The sequence below is a fragment of the Alligator mississippiensis genome, chromosome 14 (genome assembly GCF_030867095.1).
Source record: "Alligator mississippiensis isolate rAllMis1 chromosome 14, rAllMis1, whole genome shotgun sequence".
NCBI lineage: Eukaryota > Metazoa > Chordata > Crocodylia > Alligatoridae > Alligator > Alligator mississippiensis.
Genome location: NC_081837.1, coordinates 1,696,201 through 1,721,792, shown reverse-complemented (window position 1 = coordinate 1,721,792; position 25,592 = coordinate 1,696,201). Strand labels below are relative to the sequence as shown.

Here is a 25,592-nt window from a genome sequence, read left to right as displayed (position 1 = left end):
ACCTCTCTTCCCCAGTGGTGGGCTGTAAACACGAGCAGTTTGCATTGGATGCTGAGGAGCACATTGTCATTGGACGGGACGGCTGCCCAAAGTGTTTGTTGTAGATATAGTAAGTGTCTGTTGTCAGGAGATGCCAGGTGAAAAGCTTAAACTAATACTGAAAAGCGCTGCCCAGGCTCCACTTGCAGGGGCCTTTCTCGTCTCCGGGGTACAGGTAACTTCCCTGACAGTCCAGGCTTCACGTTGTTTTCCGCTAACTTTGGTCCACCTCCGGGGCCAGATTTTCAAAGAGAAGTTAGATACCTGAAAATACAGATAAGCAGGTCGGAGGACTTTCGAAAGCCTGTAGACAGAATAGATGCCTGATTTCCATTTGACTTAACTGACTGGACATTTACCTTGCTCAGGTCCTTCTGAAAATCCCTGGTAGGTCCTTTTTTCTTTAGGTACCTAAAGACCTTTGGCATTCTGGCCCTGAACTTTTTACTGAGCTCCCAGTTCAGAGACCTGCCTCTTTAGCCTAGCCTAGCCTGCAGCAGCTGCTGAGATGTGGGCAGCAGAATTTAGCTGTGTGGCTCTGCCTGCCAGCTCTAGGGTATGTCCGCTACACCTGGTCACGCGTTCATTCGGTTAAAGATGGCTGGGCTTGTTTGAGGCACGGCGCTGTACAAGAGACCTCCCCGCATACAGAAACATAAACTCCTATCTCTAAATGAGCTCTGATGCAATAACCAAATATAAGCTGCCCCCGTCCTATGTGATTTACACTTGTGCAACTGCTAGCTGTGTCAGCAGTAGTGTTAATGGGGAGAACAACCCAACGCGGACTTGCAGAGATGATGCTGACTGGAAACACCTGAAATGCTGACATCTCAAGATGGAAAATTCAATCACACAGGTGTAATTAGATGAGCATTCCTTATTGCTTTCCAGTATACTAGTCACAAGTACAAAGTCCAGAAAGGGCTCAAGTTTAGGTTACTTTTCCATTTTCACACCCGGTGCCGAAAGGAGCTTCCTCAATGCAGAAAGGGGAGTGGGACTGATGCCGGCCTCACCTAGGTCTTCTCTGTTACCATCAGTGAGATCAATACCCGCATCTGCATGAGGTCCTGGGGAAGCGCACAGTCTTTTAAAGTCTCGCAGGTAAACGAAAGCATTTTTCTTTGTCCTAGAATTATTTTATCAGCAGAAGTTCTGAAGCTGTTTCATTGTGGATGATTAACTAATGCTAATAAAGTGTTGTTAACTAGTGCTACGATGAGAAGTCAGTGTTGCCTAGACAGTGCTTGTTCTAAAATGAAAGACATATCATCTCTGTGAACATGGCGCGCATAACACATGGATAAAGAGGGCGGCTGTGAATTACGAGGCTCTAGTAACACCTTCAAAGGCTTATAATCTTGACACCTTCCTGCTTATTGCCTCTGTGGCTCTCCTCCCTTTTCCTCTTATGTCTGCCCATGAAGAGGAAGAGGTGAGGTCTAAAGGTCTGAGGGCAAGGGTGATTAGGAGCTCCTGAGTTTAATCCTGGCTTTACAATGATTCCCTCTCTAGCCTTCAGCCAGTAACTCCACTTCCTAGCCTTGGTTCCCCCCTTTGTAAAATAGAGAGTGTTTATTCCTCTTCATACAGTGTCATAATAATTACTTATAAAATGCTCTGGAAATAAAACAGATACATAATCATCATCACTGGTGTACAAGAGCACTGGGTTGCAGCTTGCAACGAAGGACAAGCTCTGCGCCTCGCACTACCAGGGATGACTGCTGCTTTGTGATCTTCCTTTAACAAAGTCTGTGTCATAGCTGTCTTGCTCCAGACAATGACCTGAGAACAAAATGCGGGTCACCTGAGAGCTCGAAATGCGAGTTTGTCTGCTCCACCTTTGCTCTGAGGGAGAAGCAATTTTACTTTACCCTTTTTCTCCGAAGCAGCTTATTGTCCCATGGCTATTCTGACAGGTGAGTGGGGAGAGAGGGACAAGAAGCCAGGGCTTCTCCCAGGTATCATGCTGTGATGCTGTAGCTTGATATTGGCCGGGTGATCTATCATCCTTTCCTGTTACATTATGGGAAAAGGCAAGCGAATGCAAAGCAGAAAGGAAAGGTAGGAACTTGATTTTCAAAGAGCATTTTCAGCTAAGGTACCGTGTTGTCCAGGAGAGGATTTTAGCAAGCTCGAAAAAGACAAAGCTGTCCCTAGTCAGACTCCCTTCTGTGTGAAGCTTTGCTAGAAATCTGGTCCTCTCTCCATTGGCGCAGCTTTCCCGGGCTCTATATTACCCTGAAGTGCGTCTCCCAAACAGCAGCGCTATCGGTTAGGTTGGTAGCTCAATATCTCCCTTTCAATTGCTATTTGGTTTTTGTCTTCACTATTTTCCAAAACAGTATTAAGCTTCCACAACATCTTTCCCCTTGTTCAGATTGGACAAACCTTAATATTTCACTAGTTCAAGTGAGCACCTAGAAGTCAAACCGCTTACCTTGAGCTGCTTTCCAAGCCAGCTGGATCTATCAAGTCAGGCTGATTCTGCAAGAAATGTCTGGTGAGATTTCCGGAGCGGGGGGGCGGGAATCATGAAAAATTATTTGCAAATCTATAAATATCTAAATATTTTATTTCAGTAACCTTTGCATACTTAAAGGTTCTTCCTCCTACAGTTGAGTGAAACTTAGGAGATACTGCTGGAAGTCACAGGATGAAATTAGGAAAAGGAAAGTCAGGACACAGGCAGGCTGTAGCCTTGTTGGTTTAAGGACATGCTACAACCAAAAACCCAGCTACAAGATAGGCACACTCCTCAAAGCTGTAAAGCCATCAGCACCGACCAGCCTTGACACAGATTTTAACTGTTTTTCCCTTCTTTGAAGCTCGCCGTGTTTCCAAGCCAGTGGAAATAAAGACCCGAGAAGACTCTCGTGGCGCTTCAGAGCGCGCGGCTCTGAACAGCGCAAGGGGACTCTGTTCCAGGTCCACTTGCAAATGGACAGGAGCAATATCGTTTAACGAGCAGAATGGAAAAGACGACGTCCAACAATGAGACCCAGCCCCTTGCCACTAGGCAAGAGCTCTCGGACTGTAAGGAAGGAGAAGACTGCAAAGAGAACGGACTTCTAGTCAGGAACCCTAAATCTGCCCTGCGGCTGGTGGAGGATGGCAATAAAGTCCACCCCAGCCAGGGGGATAAAGAGGAGGCAGGCCAGATCTCGAACGGGTACTCAGTAGTTCAGAGCCCAGTGCCCTGCAACGGAGTGGGAGATGGGGAAGACGTCCAGTGCACTGCTCCCGCAGCCACGACTACAACGACCACCACAACTTCCACCACGTGTGGGGTAGAAGCTCAACAGCAGCTGATGGAGCTGGATGAGAGAGAGACCTGGAGTAAAAAAATGGACTTTCTGCTTTCTGTCATTGGCTATGCGGTGGACCTGGGAAACGTCTGGCGATTCCCCTATATATGCTACCAAAACGGAGGAGGTCAGTGTTCATGCCGGAAGTCAGTCCTTAAAACCTGGCTTCTCTGGGTGTAGGTGGATTAGTTTGATGGCTCGTGTTAAATTCCTAAGACCATAAGCCACAAGCAGTTAGGTGGAAAGAGGCATTAAGGTAGATTAAGAGAGTAAAATGTGCCTAGTTTACAGAGGGGGATGCTCGGACAGGATAACCATAAATGCTAGGATAGAAAAAGAATGATGTGGCAGCACAGAAGGCAGGGAACTGGAGACCACAGGATGAATTAAGGAATGGGAAATGGATGCTGAGTAGCAGGCAAAGCTTCCTGACACAGAGATCAGATAGAAGTGGAATGATTTCCAAAGGGAAGCGGCAGAAGCCCTGTCGTTGGGTGTCACAGACCACGACTGCTGTGAAACCTCCTATCGGGGTGCATTTTGGCTATGGGTCCGTGCACCGATGGCCACAGGGGAAAAAGAATGATTCTGTGTACAGTGCTGCTACCATTGCGCCAGAAGTACTACCAGAGTCCTTGTTTCCTTGCAGGTGCGTTCCTCATCCCGTACACAATCATGGCTATCTTTGGAGGCATTCCCCTCTTCTACATGGAGCTAGCCCTGGGACAGTACCACAGAAATGGGTGCATCTCAGTCTGGAGGAAAATCTGTCCAATTTTCAAAGGTAATGAGGGGAAGTGGAAGCTTACCAGGAACTCATAAGGTAACAGCAGAGATTTCCTTTTGAGGGTAAAAAATATCTTGAAAATCAGGAAAAGCACAAAGGGTCGCTGCCAAGGGTTCAGGGCCAAAAGTCTGGCTTTGCAAGAAATGGTTGCAGAGACGCCCACATTCATTTTTCCAGGAGTTAGAACATGCTTTAAACAAACAAAAATCAACGCAAGTTCGTATCCATGTGCGCGATACCCGTGGTTACTTCCAATCCAAAGGACGCAGCGCTGTGTTAGTATATGAAAGACGGGACGTGAAAGTAACCAAAGCCCCGCTACTGCCCGTAGTCTCTGCGAGCCAGTGCTTACATGTACATCCCTCTTTTGTACCTTACCAGGAATTGGCTTTGCCATCTGCATCATAGCCTTTTACGTAGCCTCTTACTACAACACCATTATGGCTTGGGCCTTATACTACCTCATTTCCTCCTTCACGGCGGAGCTGCCCTGGACCACCTGCCAGAACGCCTGGAACACGGGCAACTGCACCAGCTACTTCGGTACCGAAAACGTCACCTGGACCCCGCACTCCATCTCTCCTGCAGAAGAATTTTATACGTAAGTGCATGTAAGTGGAGACAGCAGTGCCGGGAAGAATGGCAGATAATGCAGGAGCTTCCTTGGAGGATGAGAGGGATATTTGTTGATCACATGATTTTCATTTAAAAACTGTTCGGGCATTACCATGCATCCAGTTATCTGTCTGTGTAGGGTTGGGGGTATCTCTTGTCTGTCCTGTGTTACAATATCAACCATCTCAGTGCTTGTTCAAAAAACAAAAAGTACTTTCTTTCCTTTTTTCAGCCGCCAAGTGCTACAGGTACATAGGTCCAAAGGGCTGGATGACCTGGGGGGCATTAGCTGGCAACTGACCCTCTGTTTATTGTTGATCTTCACCATTGTGTACTTCAGCATCTGGAAAGGGGTCAAAACATCTGGCAAGGTGAATGCAACAGCAAGAGAAAGTTGCTTGATGTAGCATGATGCAGCTTATTAATGTGAGGAGAAAGCAAGCTTGGTTTTGGGGGGGCTTTTTCAAGACTGTGTTTTTATGTAGACGTGGCACCTTTCACATGACAAGTGCCACTGTAATGCAAAGAGTACATACGCAACAGCACCGTTAGATTACTGTTCTGCGGACAAGAGCTGTCCTACCCGAGGGGTGCATGTGCATGTGTCTGTGTGTGCGCACAGGGTAACGTCATGTCATTGCCGTGCCTGGCGAGTCTCATTATGCCTTTTCTACAAATGAAACTAGCTGCCTGCCATCCGGGCAAGTCAGGTAAAGAACCTAGGGCCGCTCAATGCCCACCCATTTACACATAAGACGCAGTAATATTTCTGTTTAATCCAGCACCTCAGCTCACACTACACAAACTGGCATCACTCCCATCTCCCTGGTTGGGAAACTGCACTGCAGAAAGGTTAATACAAACATTTTCAAAAGTCTCAACTAATTTTGGGGGCCTTATTTTTTTTGTGTGTGCCTACCTGAGGCATTTGGATCTTAATTTCACTTGTGCTGGGCATCTGTAGTTTCCGTTATCTTTTTTTGGTGTCATGAATTCTCAGCATCTCAGAAAATTGCAGCCTAGGTATCTCAGGATCAGTGGATGCTTGTGCAAACTGTGCGACTTAAAGGTCCCACATTGGTATTCATCATCTGCATGCAACGAAGCGTTCTGTTCAAAACGATAGTGCAGTTTCCATTGCATCATTACCCGTAAAAACCGCTGTCTTCACATTTTCTCCGTCAGGTGGTGTGGGTGACGGCCACGTTCCCTTACGTCATACTCTTTATCCTATTGATACGAGGTGCCACTTTGCCAGGAGCCTGGAGGGGCGTCATCTTCTACCTGAAACCTGACTGGCAGAAACTCCTAGCTACAGAGGTAAGGGAATTTGTATAAAGGGAGAGACAGAGAAACCTGAAAGCTTGTCTGCTTTCGACCCGTGTTGAAAACTTTCCTTTTCAAAACAAGGCTACTGTCAGCTTAAATAGGTAACAACTTACTATGGATTCAAAAGCCTAATTTCAGCCTCCTATTTTTAAACATGTTGGGCTTTTTTTTAAAGGTTTAATAGTTATGCAGGATAGAGATACTACTTCTGTCCCTATTCTGCTAGCCAACCTTTCAGGGGCTCCATGGTCAGCCCTGACTTGAACCCATGGATCAGCTGCAGCTCTGGTACCTGCCGAGCGATCAGTAGTTGGTAGGTGACTTTACCGTGTCGGTAGTTGACTTTACCATGTTTAATGGAGTCTGCTGTCAGGTGTCGAGGATTCGCTGCCTGCCTTTCAACGTACTAAGCCTGAGAGCCAGGAGAGGTGGGCATGTCTGAAGGCGAGGAGAGGGGGGAACATAGCAGGAGCTCTGCAAATATCAATAAGGTGAAGAGCAAAAGCACGAGTGGGGTGAAGGCAAAAACAGCAGCGGCAAAAATATCCTGTCGGCCCAGTGTCTGGTTTGGTTTTGAATTGTAAGCAAGAGGTGCCCAGGCCAATCTCCAGACTGTGTTTGCTTCACAACATATGAGGGCCTCTAATAGGGAGGGAGATGGAAAAAACCAAAGCAATAAATTCAACAAATATGAAGATTAAAAACTGTAATGTTTGTGAGTCTGCAGCTGCCCAACTGATAGGGAGGGTTTTCAATGAAGAGGAAATGAAGAGACACCATTCTCTGATAAAGCAGCTTCTCCAATAAGGGCGCACGGCTTCCTAAAAGCAATAAAGGACACTGATATTGTATTGAATGGATCTGAAGTGAGGACAGCAGATTACAATCGGTGTGCTGGCTGACAGCAGAGCTCTCTCCTGAGGAGATACAGGATGCCCCCACGGGAGAATAAAATATTGGAAATGGGCTCCAGTGAACTCCATGTTTCAATCAAGTGAGGATAAAGGAATCAGGACTTCTCCCTTTGGGAGGGAATAGGGATCAGTCATTTCAGGACGCTGCTCGCTGAGGCTCTGGTCCTTGTACAACAACGTTTTTGTAATCAGATCGTCACACTCCTTCCTACCTGGTGTGGCTCCCACGTGGTTGAACTGCGTCCAGCCCACCAGAGTTGTGTCCACACCACCAAATGTGGCTTTATCAGTCTCCCAGGAAAAACATCCGGCAGTAAGTGCACCGTCCCTTAGCCCGGAGGACACCTACGCAGACCTGCACTTGAGGAATACGCTCTGGGATGCCTCCCTGCACAGACGGCTTGGCGGAAGAGAGACATGCCAAACCCGCTGCAAAATCATGCCCGGGTATCGCATCTACACTGCAAAAGCTATGCCGAACAGTTTACAGCAAGCGTCACCTTGGAGGTTTTCAAGGGTGAAACACCAATAGTTTTCACTAACGAAGTATTTATAATGATGTATAAAGGAACGCTGCCTAGGATGCCCAGTGTAGGGATAGTCCTAACTATGTCAGAAAGGAAAATAAGCCAATGTCCTTGTGAAGCTCCCCTGTGCTGGACAGTTGCCTTTGTCACAAACCTACAAAAGCATGCGTCACATCCTTGCTCCATGTAATAAACTCTTGGGAATATGGCTGCAATCCCTGCAAGCCGCTGAAGCACAGTTCTGAGCACCAGCGAGTGAGCGGGGGGTGACACTTCAGCAGTCACACGGAGCAGAGGGTGCCAGAAGCCCAAAGGGTTGTGTCTCGTCTCTGCGAGCTACAGATGCGTGGAGATAACAACATCTCACCTCGCATGCCATGGCTAGAACTAGATGTTGCATTTGTCCCAGGACAAGTTGTGCCTGTGTTTGTCCCAGAACAGAAAAGCCATGGGATTGCATGCACACACCACCCTTCTAATCGGGCCTTACTTTTGTTGTTGAGGCAATCCCAGGACAACCGTTCAGATGCACTTCACCATGTCCCGGGACAAACTGTTAGCACGTCTGATCCCAGGAACCTTTTTAGGGTTTATCCCTGAGCAACAGACAGAGACGTCTGAACGGCTTCACTTTGTCCCAGGAAAACCTTCTCTCTCCCAGGGCAAATGCAAGGTCTGTTTTCAGCCGCTGTTTCTCTCATACCCCAGATTATCGCAGCTACAGCGACCTTGACCTGCCGGACGCATTTACTCCATGTTTTCTTGACCCTCTGCTTCTAATGTTTTTCAGGTGTGGGTGGATGCCGCAGCTCAGATTTTCTTCTCTCTCGGTCCAGGCTTTGGGGTCCTCCTAGCTTTTGCCAGCTACAACAAGTTCCACAACAACTGCTACCAGTGAGTCCCACCTTATTCTAATTACCGTCACATAAAAAACCAACCAACAACTAGATAAGTGCGGTGAACATCCTGGGTATAAATATATATTTTAAAAAGAGAACCATAATGTTGCAATTCTGACCAAGTTTCAAGGCCAATGTATTTTCCATATGTAGTGAATTATTATTTTTGTGTTGTGGTAGCAGCGTTAGGAGGCCCCTACTTCAGAAACCCTACATGCTGCTCATTGTGCAAACCCTCAACAGACGCCTGAAAGCGTTTCCAGCCCCAAGTCCCTCTTGACCTGTGCAGCACTGCACCAATAGGGATGCTAATTACTATCAACCCATTATCACGTGAAGACCTGCCACAAAGAGCTTGGACTGGGCCCACCGCTGAAAGAGGATTGCACTCCAGCGAGACCAGATACCAACTTGGCGCCTGGAGAGGAAAGGATAGTTGTGGTTGTTTCCTTATGTTCTTACGGATGCTGATTATGTTTTATAAGATGAAACTAGCAATTCATCCTCTGATTTGAATCCTATATTACTCACCTTCGCACAGTGCGCCTAATGCGCAGAGACATCCAGAAAGAAATTGAATGAAATGTTTGAAATTCTTCCTTAGACACATCAGACACTACAGTTCCATCCAAGGGAGAAACCATATCTTGCACTAACCCTGCGAGCTGGACAAAAGGAAGAGACGCTCGAGAAATAGGGACAGACTTTGTCCCATTTCAAGACCAGACTGCTCATACTTCCGACTAAAGAATACAACTTTTCGATAGCTGCAGAGAGATGAGTACTGAACAGCACTGGGCAGAGTTGTCTGCAATTGTCTCACAACTAGAAACTGCCAGTACATAACCAGTACAATAGTATTTCACTAGGAATATGCAACTGCCTCTGGGGTACCAGGTGTACAACCAGCAGTGAAGGAAAACATTTAGCCAAAGGCACCACGGCAAAGCCTCATTCTTCCAAAAAGTGCCACAGGATTTGAATAGGGACACAAACCAGACAGGTCCTTTGTTTCAGAGGTCTTTTCCCAAAGGATCCTCACATAGCAAACACAATGCGTTTCTAATTACGTGCCCTGGAAAGTTGCAGGGCTGAAATGAGTGTCAGTATTGAAACCTGGGCTTCTAGGCAGAATGCAGTCTTTCAAACACGAACAAAGAATCACAGACAGTGAGGGTGGCAGGGACCTCAGGAGGTCACATCTGGTCCAACCCCTGCTCCAAGCAGGACCAGCCCCGACTACATCATCCCAGCCAGGTCCGAGGAAGGCGATCCCCCACCTCCCTCGGTGAACACCCAGCAGTCAGTCTTTCCCTCTGGACATAGCCTGTCCGTTCTGGCAGGCGCGGGGTCCTGAGACGCTGGGTTTTCTGTTGCAGGGACGCGCTGGTTACAAGCACGGTGAACTGCATGACTAGTTTTGTCTCCGGGTTTGTCATCTTCACCGTGCTTGGCTACATGGCCGAGATGAGGAACGAAGACGTGTCCGAGGTTGCTAAAGATACAGGTGGGTTAAATTATTCTGCTTCTCTCTCAAATTTTCTCCAAAGTTTAGATATAGTTTGTTCCTAAATGCATATAACGTGTTCCAGGCTGGGATGCATTTTACCTCCTAAGCGCTCATTAAAGATTACAAGTCCAGGAGGATCAGCCTTGGCTGGGGACAACCGTCCCTAACTATGCAAAATGCTTTGTACGTGATGTTACTTTGTGTATTATATGCTCACGTAATAAAGATATGTTATATATAAATCTAATAAATAAAATAAGTATAATGAATCGTATCACGTGATGTCAAGGGCCTTAACAAAAAAACCAGGCAAAGACAGCAGTCCGTGGTGTGCTGCATAGCTCTGAAATTGTTCCCTGAAGAGGAAAGGATGTAGAAGTCATATTAGATGTGACCTAGTGAGCCCTGCTGTGGCTTCAAATTGAAATCTTCCCCTGTGGACAAAGGCATTTCTATTAGAGAGGCAGCAGGGTGACCTGTGATCATCTCCTGTCCTCTCTTGCACCAGGTCCCAGCCTTCTCTTCATTACCTATGCAGAGGCCATCGCAAACATGCCTGCCTCGACTTTTTTTGCCATCATATTTTTCCTGATGTTAATCACTCTGGGACTAGACAGCACGGTGAGTACACAGCACTCTGAACAGGTAGATGAGTGGGGTCAGGCATGCGGAAATACTCCAGAGTATGCCGAACGTCCAGCATCAGATGCACTTAAGTGCCAATGGGTCACTGTCCTGATTGCGGCTTAATTAGTTGCACCATGGAAATTGTTCTCTTCCTACATCTCTTTGTCATGCTCTTCAGTTTGCAGGGCTGGAAGGGGTGATCACTGCAGTGCTGGATGAATTCCCACACGTCTGGGGCAAGCGCAGGGAATGGTTTGTGCTTGGTCTGATCATCACTTGCTTCTTGGGGTCACTATCGACCCTAACGTATGTAAGTACCTCACCAGTTTGCTTTCAACTTTGTTCACTGGTACGAAGCTCTAGGTGACATGTTGGGTGGGCCAGTGTTTCTCCAAAAGCACCTTCTGGACACACAAAATGTGCACAAAAATGAGCAATCCAGGCTAGGGAGACTGGTTTCCTTGTGGGTTAGAGACCATCAGTCAAATGTATGCCAGTAGTTTCACTCATCGAGGAATCTGACAGAGTACTGAACCCAGTAAAGCTCCACCACATCATGAACCACGCAAGTATCGTTCAACCCTCGACCCCACTAAGTGGGTTCATCCTTCAACCCTTCATCACAAGTATAAGCACTTGCCTCACCTCCCTCCAAATCCCAGGTTTCTAGACTTAAATACTGTCACATTCGTTATTAAAGCATTTGAAATGTTTCAAGGCAACAAAAGAATAAGCAAAACAATTTCCTCTAGGAACTGGAACTGGAATTTGGTGACCGGGGGACCAGAAACTCCGACTACTTGCTAATAACTCGTAGCTGAATTGCCAGACCTTGCAAACAAGCTCTATATTGCCCTTAGTTATGCCTGTGCAGCCCTGTGGCCAGCAGTGGGGTTTCATTGCTGTAACTGGTGCAAAAACTGGATTAAGAGTGTAGCATTGGTAAAACCACCAGCAGACTCTCCCTACACCTGAAAAAGGGCGGTTGTGCCCGAAAGCTTGTAAAGAACAATTTTTCCAACTATTTAGTTGGTCTAATAAAAGAGATCACATTTACCCAAAGTACCGCGTCTGCCTAAAACCATTACCTGGCTTTTTGGTCCCACTGCTCAAATTCCCCTGCTCTCGTTGTGTTCAAAGCATTCACCGTAACAAGGAGGGAGAGTTCCTCTCCAAGACACAACCTCTGCTCTTTAGCCGAGTCCTGTTCCCAGATGGAAAGAACAGAGATTAATACAGATTTTGTTCCCTGCCCAGTAACCAAGGCTCAGGGAAAGACAAGGAAGTTGTCATTGCATGGAAAGGGATAGATCCCAGCTAGAAATGCCTGTAGCTCTGATTTCCACTTTTGTGCAGGACGGCTTCATTTGCAAAGCATGATTAGAGGAAAGTACACTGAGGATAGATAGTAGAGAGGTCACAAGCACTGTCAAGGATGACTCGGATCGGAGCAACGTGAAGTGATGAGTTTAGAGTGAACTCAGATCTAGGAATACTCTGCTCCAGAGGAGGACTACATCTAAGTAGCGGCGTTAGAGCTGTCATTCTGGGGATTTTGCGTAATCGGTGCCATCATCTCCTTCCTAGGGAGGTGCATATGTGGTGAAGCTGTTTGAAGAATATGCCACAGGGCCAGCTGTCCTAACAGTGGTCTTCTTGGAATCGATTGCTGTGGCCTGGTTCTATGGTAAGGATGTTCCCCTCTTGACAACCTAGGCTGACCAGAAACCCCGGCTGGTATTTCCTCCATCTGTGTTCAGGCTTACTAATGTCTCTCAGAAAAAGCAATGCACGTATTACTGAATCTGAAAGCGATATTTCTGATTCCTTTGTCATGGAAGTACAATGCAATCCTGAAATCCAAATACAGTTGGAGACATTAAGTAATTTAGACTAGCTGAGGCCTCTGTGCACTTGACCCTGTCTCATATTGGGTGCTAAATCTATTTCCTATTTATATCTATGTTTGAATAACATGCCGCTGTCCACCGCTCATTTATTTTCATAGGCGTCACCCGGTTTTGCAGTGATGTGAAGGAAATGCTGGGCTTCACCCCAGGCTGGTATTGGCGCATTTGTTGGGTAGCAATCAGCCCCATCTTCCTTTTGGTGAGTTCATGTTCCCCACTCTCCTCCTCAGTCCAATAAAATCAGTATAATAATGCAGTACCTTAGCATCCATACACACCATTTTCATTTACATTATTCTCCTTGCATTGCTTAAAGACAGCTTTTGTGAACTGACAACATGCAGTTAATGAGACAAATCTAATAAATGCTGCTAGGATTGGGTAGCAGATCAAAGCTCGCGTTTCGTGCATGATTTAGATAAACATTAATGATACTGGAAAATTTTAATAACCTATGCTGGAGCCCTCCACTGCTTTCACGTTTATCTCGGTGAGATGAAATAGCAAAAGATAATGATAGTAAGTACAGAAAAAAAGAAAACCAGATAGCAAGCTAATGTCTTATTTGAACACTAGCTGACTTACAACGGCAGAATCCACCTAGCCAAAATCCACATCGGCAGATTGCATCCTTCATAAACTTCTAATCAGAAATTGGAGCTACCGTCCCAACAGCTGACTTGGCAAAGTTGTTAGAAACATTTTTAAACAGAGATTTTTAAGCCCTGTTCCAAAACTAGTTCACGCTGTCTTTTGTTGTAGCTTCCCTTGGGTGCAGAGAGTACAGTAGAGGTTTATGAAACAATGCATCTAGATTTTAAGGCCTTCCCGGTGAACTCAAAACACTGCTGGGGTGATTAATGTGTGTTTAACAGATTTTCATTTTATTACTTGTAGACAGAAAAAAAAAAAAAGCTATAAATAGATGTGTAACCACACACATAAATTATACACTTCTGTTCTCTTTATGGTCCTGAAACAATAAAATTCAATTAAATGAAGAGCAGTTTGATTTCAGTGGTGTGGTTACTAGGCAAACCTGATATTTGCAGTCTCTATGGAAACTAAACTAAACTAAGAAAAGCCCAGAAGAAGGTCTGTCGTCTCTTTACGGAAAGTTTGCAAATCACCTAGTGACCTGAATCCCCTGATGAAACCCAGGGAAAACTGAGCTAGAGCTCCTTCCTGCAAGAGTTACTGACACCAATACTGTGCTGTTCCAGCCAAATACTTAATTAACGTAGTTTGACTTCAGGCAGTACAGAGTGTGCTGCCTGTCTCATCTGGCTGGCTCAGATCTGCTTTCGTACGAGGCTGGAACAATGCTGTCCTGGGGCACGAGCACACAACCAGGTAACAAGGCAGAGGATTTCCAGTGCGTCTAGCTGCTCCGAGATAACTGTCCGGCTGATGCTCTACAATCCCCCTTCTTCCTCCACCTTGCAGGTGTGCCCACGCCCTTCATACTACTGCCCCTTTTAGCCCCAAGGAACTGAGCGAAAGTAAGGGCCCCGTAGGTGATTTTCGATTTGGCAGAGAAATCGAGGATGAAGGCTGAATGTCATCAAAAGAAAACGCCCTTCCCCATTCCCTCCTGCCTGCTCACTTCCAATATATAACTACTGGCTATGAGATCTGCACCTTAAACCTTTTTAATCACACTGCAGTCGAAGCAAAATGTTTTGATTCACTCTGTGTGTGTACGTGTGTATGTACACATAAATTTTTAGGAGATAATAAAATCTTATGCTGGCTGGCATGCATATTATATATATATATATATATATATATATATATATATATATATAAAACCCATCAGTAGAAGAACATAACCAAAAACCGCATACAAATATTCAACAACAGATGAGGGCCGTAGGACACCTATACATCTGAGGGTTGATGTGACTCGCATGTATAAACAGGATCAGATGGCATATGGCATTGTACATAACATTGGGGAAACTGGTATGAGAACACTGTGTCCAGGTCTGGTGTCTACATTTTAAAAAGGATGCTGAAAAACTGGAGAGGGCGCAGAAGAACCACAAAAATGATTCAAGAGCTTGAGAATATGCCTTGTAGCACAAGACTTGGAGAGCTCGTTGTGTTTAGCATATCAAAAAGATGGAGAGGGACTTGATTAACATATATAAGCAACTTCATGGCCAGAAAATATTATCTCCTAAAAGTTTATTTATTCTCCAAGAGGAAATCATAAAAAGAACAAGCGGCTGGAAGTTACACAAATAAATTCAAATCAGAAATGCAGCAAACTTTTTAACATTGAGGGTGATTTAACTACTGGTTAAACAAAGTGCTGGGTTCTCTCTCTCAGTGCATCCAAGGCGAGACTGGATGCCTTTCGGGAAGAAACACGTCAGTTAGACCACAATGACCGAGTTGAACACAGGGACAGGGTGAAACGCCATTGTCTGCGATACACAGGAGGTCAGACAGGATGATTTAATGATTCCTTCCACCCTCAACAGCTATTGCAATATCCTGTCTCTAAATGTAGCTTTGGATGCAAGCATAACAGGTCACTATGGAATAAACTCTCAGGAGTAAAATATTCTCCCTAAAATCTTCTCGGGTAGTGGCTGGCTTATCACCTGAAGTATGAGTGGTTATATCCCTTTGATTTAGTTTTCTTATGCTGGCTGGCATCACTGGGGGCTCCCATACCTTTGCAGAAGTGTGCTGAGAGAAACAGAGCGTGTACACCGTCCGTCCATTAGAAACAGAGAGCGTGCGATCCTTTTTCAACCTGGGCTACGTGCTTGCTCCGAATGATCCGCTTGGGCAGTGGGCTCCACAAGCTCTAACACTTTCCGGGATTTCTATTTCAGTTCATCATTTGCAGTTTTATATCCAGTCCTCCCGACCTCCGGCTTTTCCAGTACAGCTATCCCTACTGGACAACCGTAGTGGGTTACTGCATAGGAACCTCCTCTTTCATCTGCATTCCAGTCTACATGGTTTACCGGCTATCAACCACCGCGGGAACGTTTAAAGAGGTATCTGCTATGTTCTAGTTGTTTTAGTTCCTTTTGGGGGAGAGGGGATGGAAGTGTGCCCTCCCTAGTGATACCAACGGGACTGGGAAAGGCTGTAAAAGATGGTTGCATCTCTTCCAGGTGGTGCACGCAAAGGTAAGCACTACAAAAAGTATGCTTTCTTCCCAGCCCAATCATGCCAGTAAGGCATGGACGTGTTGGCTGGTATTGTAGAATCACAGAGACAGGACTGGAAGGGACCTCCATGGGTCATCTAGTCTAATTCCTGCCTGAGGCAGGATCATCCCTATCCAAACCACCCCATACAAATCCACTGTCTAACCTCGTAGCAAAGCTACAGCCAGCCCTGACACAATACAAGACATAATGTCCAAACCTGCCACGGGGGAACCACAGTGGCCAATGTCCTGCTTCTGTAAAAAATTGTTAATATATGCTCGAGATCCCAGGAAGAGAAGGCCATGCCCCCACTACAAAACCCCCCAGTCTATCCCAATCTGACCATGGGGTAAAATTCCTTCCTGACCCTAAATACGGCAATTGGTCATGTTTCAGATGGTCAAGTGCTGAGAAGATAGTGTCTGATAGTATAACCCTCAACGGTGAAGTGCTTTTAAGGTACGGATGAAAAGTGCTATAGAAAGGGAGTGTCAGTTTGAGTACAGAGTGTTGAGTTTTTCTGGATCTGGTGGCCAGAGATGCAGGTAGAGACTACAAATAGTGATACTCTGCTGCGAGCCCACAAGCTTTTTCAGACTTTCAGAAATGGCAGATACTTCTTTTCTCTGCTAGCCAACACAGAAAGGGAAAAAGTTTATTCTGGACAGAAGAAAAGAGCCAGCCAATGCAACTCAAAGAGCTTTAGTGGACTGTCTCTTGGTCAGAGGCAGAGAGCCAAATCCATAGAGGCACCACCACCCCGATCCGAAACAAACAGTCCTCCCACATTTCGATACGAGATCCACAGCCAGCTGGCATGTCTTTTTGGGAGCTCTCATGAGTTATACATGAAGATCCAGTAAGAGAAGAGATGCTCAGTAGAGGTCATGGGATTCAACTAAATGACTGAGTCTCAGAGCAGATCATTGAGAAACTCTCTAGGGTAGCTGGATGCAATCACGTGCGTCAATTAGAAACAGAGAGCGTACACTTTCAGAGCACTTTCCCTCTGCCTAGTGCTGTACAAACCTATGTTGAGCCTGGGCCACGACCACGAGGTAGGTAGATACTCTAAAGGAGGGTGAGGTTTTTCTTCACAGTCTCCGCTGGTTCGTTCTGTCGAATAACGGGAGATCTACTTGAAATTGAAAACTGCTCCACTTCTGACTAGTGTGTTTTCTTCTCAACAGCGTGTTTTAAAAAGCATTACTCCGGAGACAGCCACAGAGATCCCTTTTGGGGACATCCGCATGAACGCTGTTTAAGCTAACCTACCTTTTCTGGGGGAAAAAAACGACATAAATGTTTCTTTCCCAAGGCTCCCTCCTCCAAAGAATTGAGTTTCCAGCTAAGCCAAGGAACAGGAGGGAGTTTTCCGCAGAGGCTCAGAAACCGGCAATGCGCATCTGGAAGCATGGTGCCTCCAGCGTACGTATCCAAACATTTCCATGAAATCTGCTGTGCACTGCAAACCAGACTACAAGTTCACTGCTGAACTAATTCATTTAGGAAACATGAGGATGTTGTGTGCATGCGTGTGAGAGAGAATGCAGTCACTCAGTGGACGAGCACCGGGGCTGTCTGGAAGCGTGTGCGATTCCCTCAATCGTCCCTAAAACGTAGGATGAATATCATCAGTTAGGATTAGATTTAGAATCTCAAGTCTGTGGCTGTACTCCTGTATCTTCCTCAATGTGACCATTTGTACTGGACCATGTTGTATTTGCGTCTAAGGATCTCATTGCTTCAACAAAAGTTGAAAAACACAGGAAATAGTTCCGATAGCCATATGCTACCCAAGTTATTCAGAGCTTTGTAGCTTAAAAAATGAATAGGACTCTCAGACCCCAGGGTATTTTGTTGTGGAACGAGCAGAGGATGATGTAGGTAGCAAGCCCAAAGGGCACTGGTTGCCGCTCTGTACACAGTAGCACACCCAGACTGGAGCATTATCCTCCCCTGTTCCTTATACCACTTCTGCCTCTGTCGAAGACAGGATCCTGGGCTAGCTGGACCACTGGTCTGACCCACTGCTGCTGTTCTTACGTTCTGTCGTGCACTTTGGACCACACCAGTTCCCTTTCGTTGGTTCTTGCATAAGTCGCACGCACCAGAATGATTTTTAAAGCTCTGGGTTTCACAAAATGCTCAGCCTCTTCCCATTTCCCTCTGCTACACAAAACAGTCAGCTCACCCACTTCTTGGTCATAGGTCACTCGACAAGCAGTGATGATGTTAGCAAATGCTATGCTCCGTTGCCATTTCTCCATCACTTTTAGCTACGTACTCACAGTGACATTTCACAGACAGACTACTTCCTTTAGAAACGGGAGCCCGGTGTGAATTGCTTTAAGGTCAGATGCCAGAAGCTGGACCACTGGCTTGTTTACGGGACTTGTACTCCACAGCTATAATCTGCTGGAGCTTGTGGTTTTTTCCTATTGTTTTCTTGTTGAAAAACTAAAAGTTGGGGTAACTCTTTAGACCTGATGGCTTACAAAGCTTTACCAAAAAATACAGCAGTCTGTACTAAAATCAACTCTTCTAGCCTTTACCCTGAAGATGAAGGGGGAGGGGATGGGGGATATTTTACCCTGAACAAGTGCTTGAGTGAAATTTTGCAAGGGTGAATCCTAATGGTAACTGTTGGTATATACTTAGAGCATTTAACTGCAATTTAAATTCCATGTAACTTTAAATTATATACACACACACACACTTGCACCTTCCAAACAAGGGAGCAGGTTAAATAGTGAGTAAACCCCTGACTAATTGCTACTGCCAAGTCAACTGCAGGACCACAGAATGACTACGCAGTTAGATGGAAGTTGCTTAGTTAAACCTGTGTAGTTACTATGTAAATAAAGAAGATTTATGTTATATTTTTACCCCTACCACTTACAGCCTTACCAAGTTTTGCTATAAAACCCTAAACAAATGAAATTAAAATAGGGCATAACACTTCCTGATACCTCTGCCTATGTGACAGAGTGCTAAAAATGAGGTCACATATGGATTTATGGAGGCAGACACTCAGAAACCAGCAAAAAGGGGGGAACAGGCTTACAGCAACAGAAAGAACCTGCCTTGTGCACAAAGGAGCGTACTCGTGGGTTTGTCATCTGAATACCAGCCATCTGACAAGGGTTTTCTCCCTCTGTATGTAGACACCTACCCAAAGCATGCCTATTACAGTAACCCTGTAGATGTGAGATCACTTATCGGTAGGTGTTTAACTTAACCCACTTCCAAGGAAATAATTTAGAGCAGCGGAAGATTAATTTGTTCTAGACTGCTGACAAAGAGTACTAGGGCCACACAAGTCCTGTCTAACGGGAATACTGTTTCAACAGCACCATGAGACACAAAATAAATCTGTTTCTCACTGGATAATGACTTGCAACTTAACACTCACTACATGTAAAAGTGACTTTTAAAATGGATTTTACATTGAGCAGATGTAGGGTATGCTGGCGTTGAACACAAGGTGACTAACCCCCCCACCCCCTCCCTGCATAGGACCTGCTTTTTTAATATTTAAAACTATCTAATATTTCATATCACCAGTAAAGCAGAACCACCAGAAAATAAGAAGCCACTCAATTGTTAAACGTTTCTGCCCTGAGCTTGTTATTGAAGAAATACATATGAAGCTGCGGCATAGACCGAGCAGGATAATCACATACTTCCTACATCACTTTTGGGAAATAAAGAATCACTAAATCAGATTAGGCAATCCCAGCTGGTCTGTGTCCAACCCATGCCAGAAGTGTCACTTATTATTTTTAAACAGACACCAAATATAAAGTGAATTTCTGCCTGCACCAAAGCAAACAGGATCAGCTAGCTTTGCTAGGCTCATTCAAAAAAAAAAAAGTGCTGCTTAAAAACTGAACTCACAGCTCTGCTTTCTATTAGTTTTTACTAAGTCCTGCTACAAAACACAGCACAAGGAGACACTCAGCTGCCATCCAGCAGGAAGCAGAAGGTGGTTAGGTTCAGGAAGGGCACTATCTGCAGTGAAGCCAAAAAGGTCCTTTCCCGAAGTGGAACTTGGGACGTGAATTCTGCCAAGTACCTCTGTAGAAATCGCTGCTTTTTCCTGGGCATTGGAAGAGTATGGGAACTGTGTGGCAATGCCATATCACAGCCTTATTACTGTAACTGTAACTGGGGGGCAAAAAACCCCCAAATCCTGATTGGTCCTATTCAGACAGTAATATACAGTGGCTTCCTGGGCGATTTCAGCACAGAAAATAAAACAGCTGCCCAAGGGGAGCAGACACCAGGCAGAATACCCTGAGCTTACACAGCAGCCCTACCACTGATGCGCTGTGCATCAGGTGGGTAAGGCTTAACCGACTTCCCTGGGCACTGGAGGAAACCCTGAAACAAGAAACCACTACCTTGACAGTCAGATGATGCCAAACAGGCCTCAGATTCTGCAGAGAAATTAAGCCCGGGCTTAATTTCAAAGCAACTGAATATTGCCATTCAAAAGTGTTAGCTGTCAGAGCAGAAAACCTGGGAAATCTGAAAGCTGCAAGTTTTGGCAAAGGAAGAGCTGCAATTAAGAAGCTGTAAATTAACCTGTTGGCTGGACCACCGGTCAAATTAGCTGCGAGGAGCTCTCTCTGAATTCCCCAACTACTGATTAAGAAGTTATTGTACTTGTGCATAAGCACTAAGGGAAACAAAGATGCCAATGTGGGTGTATGTTTTATTTGTCCTGATCTCCTTTGAGGAACGCCCGTAATGTGCACATTCTGCAGATCTAGAATCTCAGAAGGAAATTCAGACTTCTGAAAGAAAAGGTTTGGCTAAGTCTCTAAAGCCTTTAAAGTACTCAAGAATTTTAGCTGGGATTTCCATTTTACTTAACACAGCAAGGAAATTCAGAAGCAGCACCGCTGTTTTCTCAGTGCTTAGTATGAAGTATGACTCTCGGTATTAAAACACTGAGATGCCGTGCAATCGGTCTGAGTAACTCAGTCATCCAACCCGACCAAGACGTGTCACCCTAAATAACTAGAAGCCCACCGTGTGTGGTCCTTCCCAAACCCAGATGGAAATATAGGTCTTGTCCTAAAGAGCACTAATTCTTAGAGAGAGAAAGGAGAGATCCCCTCCCAAATGACTTCCTTTCCTTGCCTCTCAGAAGGATGAAACGTCCTAGGTTTTAAGGGAACTGGTCCAACAACAACACTTCCGAGAGGAAGAAACAATCAAAAACCTTTTCTTCTCATCTCTATCTTTTCCAAGTCGTGTGACCCCAGGTGGGATGCATGTTCTCACTTGCAAGCAGAGCATTAGATCTGTGCAGAAAGCTGAGGACTGAAACTGAAATGGCACAAAAGAAATGTTCTTAAGCAGAAGGGATATAGAGGAGATGCTCATCATATTTTACCCACTGAAAACTTTGCTTAAGGAGATTTTATTTGCTGGTTTGAATGTCACAGTTCAGATTTTAGTGGAGGGATTCTGTAAGTGTAAATGCAGAACATTTTTAACGACATCCTCTTCACGAGGAATAATCCATACCAAGGCCTTTCTGGTGTATTTTGGGAACAGGGAGTCAGGATGCCTTCTGAAAACAAACTTTAAAGTGCAGAATTTTCTTTTTCAATATAATGCAAAGGTGTAACCCATGCATACATATACACACAGAGCCCCCACGTGCCCTTTTTCAAGAGCTGAACAGGCATACCGCTTTAATTCCCATGAATTTTTAATTGCACATTGGCTCAAGGTTTTCTTAAGTCTTCATTCTGATCACAAGTTAGTTTCCCCAACATCTCTGGTTAGCTCAGAAGCTCACAAGCTGAAGCCACATTGTGCCATTTCATTTATTTCCATGGTTTCCACTACCTTTTTTATTCCTTTTACACACTATTCCAAAATCATTAACGATTTCAGTAATTATCAGTTAGCTCAATAAGTAATGTTATACATGCATTAGACGTGGAATATCTCGTTCACCAAAATCTTAGTTCTACGGTTGCGCCAAAGGGGCTACACACCGGATCTGAAAGCTTTTCCGACCACACGGTTCTTTTCTTCCTCGGTGATTTACCAGTTCCTTACACAGAACACCAGAAAATCCCATTCCCCGATATGAAAAGTGATACGGAAACTTCCAAAGCCAGTTTTACCTTCCTTTGTGAACTGGGAGTATGTTTGCCTTTTAAGCTTTAGGAGGAGCATTAAACTGGAGTTTTATTTGTACAGAACTAAATATTCCCGCCAACTTGTATATGATGTACCTGTATTAATTTATGCAGCTGTTTAGTTACAAGTGTTACAAGCTGGATTGTAAGTCATCAGTATGTGCCTTGTATTGTAAACTGTTACTGTAATAAATTTAATATCATAATAAATCTGCAGGTGTTTGTCTCATCTCTACTCTACACTTGACTTTAAAAAATGACATATTTTCCAGCAACTCTAAGACCCAGTTTCGGCAGAGCAGCCAACCCAGAGAGCAGAGGAGTCAACCCAGTTCACTACATTGACAAGACAGCTCCAACAAAGAGCAGAGTAGCCCTTGCACCGTGCATCCCTTGGCCCACTCCTTAGAACATCAGTTTGGGTCCACAGTAACGGCTGAACCAATATTCATGACATTTGTTTAAACAGAATAGCAAAAGCAAACTCCTCCACATCTGGAGTCGATGCTAAATTGCTCAATAAACTCGCATATCAAACCAACTCCATTTAAGGTCTTTGTGAGCTGATACGACTCCGCATTTAAATGTTTAAAACTGTTGTTTTATCTGCGTACACACAAGCTTGGTGAGTAAACCATGAAGGAAGCAGGTAGATCGACGGGGCTACAGTTAAGAATACACATTTGTTTAAAATTTCTGTTCAAGAAATCTGCCTGGAAATACTGGGTGCGTCGACATGTGCACATTTACTGTGCGGTAACCTAAATTGCTGCGCAGTATGGGTGCATATCTACACACGCACGCCTATATTGTGCAGTAACTATGGTGACTTATGCCGACTTGGCAAATTGGCAAAGTCACACCCGATTAGCCACTGCACGGTAACGCACGTGTAGATGCCTTAGTGCGCAGTAACACTGTGTGGACAGACTTGGGACTAACTTTAGTCCCAAGGTCAGACCACACACTGCATTAATGCACTTTAGTGCCTGCACACGTAGGCGCCGGCCTATTTCCACTTACTGTGCAGTGAATTTAATGCTACTTAAATGCACATGTAGACGGGCCCACTAAGTATCAATCTTTTTAGACAACTCGGCTGAAGGTTTTTGTCATGATTTAAACCTAGTATAAGCAGGTGCAATTTCTCTGGAGCTGAACCCAAGTCGCAGAGAAAGCCGACTTAACATTATCAACCCCTCTAAGCATGAAGCTCCACTGTCCTCTGCACTCAGATGCTGGAGTGAGATCAAGAGGAGGGTCCAGGCTGCTGTCCTCATTCTACTACTGAATTTCTTACAGGCAGAAAAGATGTTTTATTATTTCTTCCCAAGGAGAGAAATTGGAAGATCACATTCTGTATCTTATACTCACCCTCTGTAGTTGAGATAACCAAAGTCTTTGTAAGCAATATGTTCTCAGGATTACCTCCCTCCCTAGAAAGTATTTATTTCATTGTAAACAGACCCATAAAAGGACCAACCCATATACTCGCTGCTTTTTTCTTTGCCTGCTACAGCTGGCATTTCCTCTAGCCACTGAGCAGATGTACAGAAACAAGTCTGCTTTCTCCCCAGCTCTATGGCTAAAACAAAGCTGGAGCTATCCAAAAGCACACTGCTTGGTAAAATGCCACCAAATATATTTCATCTGGTTTGGGAAACAGCTGTAGGGAGCTGAACTGGGTAAGGGCTGGAAAGTTTGAAGGGAGGGGCACTCTCTGTTAGGACATAAAAGAGAAAGTGTGGTGGGCAAGATTAAGTTTAGGATCAGATATCAGGAACTTCCTCTGTTTTGCTCTAGCCTGGGAACAGTCAATAAAGCAATTGAAAGCAGGGATACCAGACCAAGAGGTTGTATACTTAAGTGTAAGCACGCTGATAAAGCAGCTTGTGATTTTTCCTGTAAACTGTACAAACAAGCTACCAACACACAGAGAACAAACGAAAGCCAACCCTGCTCTGAGAACTGGGATTCATGAGATGTTGAAAGCGGTCCAGGTTTTGGCAGTGCGCTCAGCTGCTCTTGTACTTCAGTCACCCAAACCACCCTGTGACCCTATCTGATGTCAAATCCTAGGCCTAAAATACTAGCCATCCTTTTCTCAGCTATATTAAGAAACAACCAGCAAACGAGCCAACTTATATCCGAGGAGGAGCTGGAGCGTCCGGGTTCTATATCATACCTCCTACCATTTGCTGAAAGTCTCCAATTGCTATATAAAAACTTCCTTCCCAGAACCTCAAAACGCTAAAAGCTACTTAGAACAAAGAAACGTTGCTTTACTTTCGAAAGGAAAGATGCTTGAAATGTATGGCATTTCCTAGAGATTAAAAGATGGTCCAAAATGCAGCAGAGAGGTGCCTAGCAGGCATTGAAAATACCTTATTCCAATTCTTTGTTACCATAATAAACTGACAACTACTCCAAGCAAAAGTGAGATAGATCCACAAGAACAAAGGCATTGTCTTTTGGTGACCTAATTTTCAATTGGACTCGGGTAAGGAATTTCACCTCTCAATATTCCCCTCAATCTCAGACTTGTCCAGCGTGCCTCGGTCACTGGAGCTGGCCTGCGATGGACAGGAACAGAACGTGTACTGGGAGACGTGGACAAGTACGGGAGCGACCGCAGCCTTCAAAACCCTTTCTAGTTTTTAGGAGCACTTAAAATTAATTTTGTAAATCACTTCAAACTTCTGTCCTTTGTGTTAAAGGTTCACTTGGCACCTGCCATCTTCAGCTTCTTAGTGCCTTAAGGACATGACTAAAATCTAATGTCCTGACAAATGCAACGACCAAGCTCCGACAGGGAAACACGGAATAGTACATACATTTTACTATTTCTTCGTAAAACCAGCCTCAAATTCCCTTGTTAATAGGAAGCAGATGCGAGAAAAAGAACAAAACCAGTCGAGGAGGAATGTCGAAAAACATTTTGCCACTTGAGAGGAAAATTCAGAAAACGTTTTTTTTTTCTTTAGAAATACCAAGCAGTAAAAAGCAGCATAATACTTCGGCTCACGTGGGAGCTGTTAGTTATCCACATGCTGGTAACACAGGCGAACGGATGTGCTCTATGGGGCTGTCCCAAACTGACCCAAGAAATCGCAGATGAATCGAATACCTGCACACTGGTGATCCTTCAGACACCTGAACACGACTACTACTTTTTACCCACGAGACACACGTAGACCAGGCAAGGCTCTCATACCGACCCCCTGAACACCGTACGGGGAGGAGAGAGAGCAGATCAGTCTGTGGGTGCGTTCCGTACTCGGACTGCATGAAGAAAGTGAAACTAAAGTGCAAATTAATGTTAATTACATTGGGTTTTGTGATAAACTTGCAGAAGAACAAGTGGAAAAAACTCCCCGAAGCTTGAAAACGTATTATAAAAGTATGCTGGGTTTTTAGTTGTAGCTGTGTTGGTCGAAGGACGCAGGCAGGCCAGGTTCTTTGGGTAGATGAGTGCTCAGCTGGTCTAATAAAAGATGTGACCTCTACTCAAAGAACCTTGTCTGTTTATAAAAAGTATTATTTTTTACCAGTACAAGTTACAGTTTGGGAGTGATTTCTACCAAAGTTTTATAAAACCTTGAAAAGAGAGATTTATCCTGGCATGTCCAGCATACTAATTCTAGCAGAATCTGTGGGTACAACGGGAATACTTGAAGAAGACATACGCCTCGATTTCTCTCATGAGAAAGGTATGATGCAGCTTGTTTCCACTAAAACTTAGAGTAACACAGGCACGAAGAACAATCCAGGCACTAGA

The 25,592-nt window shown here is 44.8% G+C and overlaps 1 protein-coding gene across 1 annotated transcript in view; it reads left to right on the top strand.

Moving 5' to 3' along the window:
- Nucleotides 1-22,024, top strand: part of SLC6A4 (solute carrier family 6 member 4) — a 28,738-nt gene extending 6,714 nt beyond the window's left edge. Inside the window, exons 2-14 of the mRNA XM_006271293.4 lie at nt 2,874-3,480; nt 4,003-4,137; nt 4,522-4,741; nt 4,988-5,126; nt 5,941-6,075; nt 8,316-8,419; nt 9,804-9,931; nt 10,443-10,555; nt 10,740-10,871; nt 12,149-12,248; nt 12,570-12,670; nt 15,321-15,488; nt 16,838-22,024. Of these exons, the coding sequence (XP_006271355.3) occupies nt 3,018-3,480; nt 4,003-4,137; nt 4,522-4,741; nt 4,988-5,126; nt 5,941-6,075; nt 8,316-8,419; nt 9,804-9,931; nt 10,443-10,555; nt 10,740-10,871; nt 12,149-12,248; nt 12,570-12,670; nt 15,321-15,488; nt 16,838-16,912 (2,013 nt within the window). The 5' untranslated portion in view covers nt 2,874-3,017 and the 3' untranslated portion in view covers nt 16,913-22,024. The remainder of the gene's footprint in view (nt 1-2,873; nt 3,481-4,002; nt 4,138-4,521; nt 4,742-4,987; nt 5,127-5,940; nt 6,076-8,315; nt 8,420-9,803; nt 9,932-10,442; nt 10,556-10,739; nt 10,872-12,148; nt 12,249-12,569; nt 12,671-15,320; nt 15,489-16,837) is intronic.
- The last annotated feature ends 3,568 nt before the right edge of the window (nt 22,025-25,592 follow it).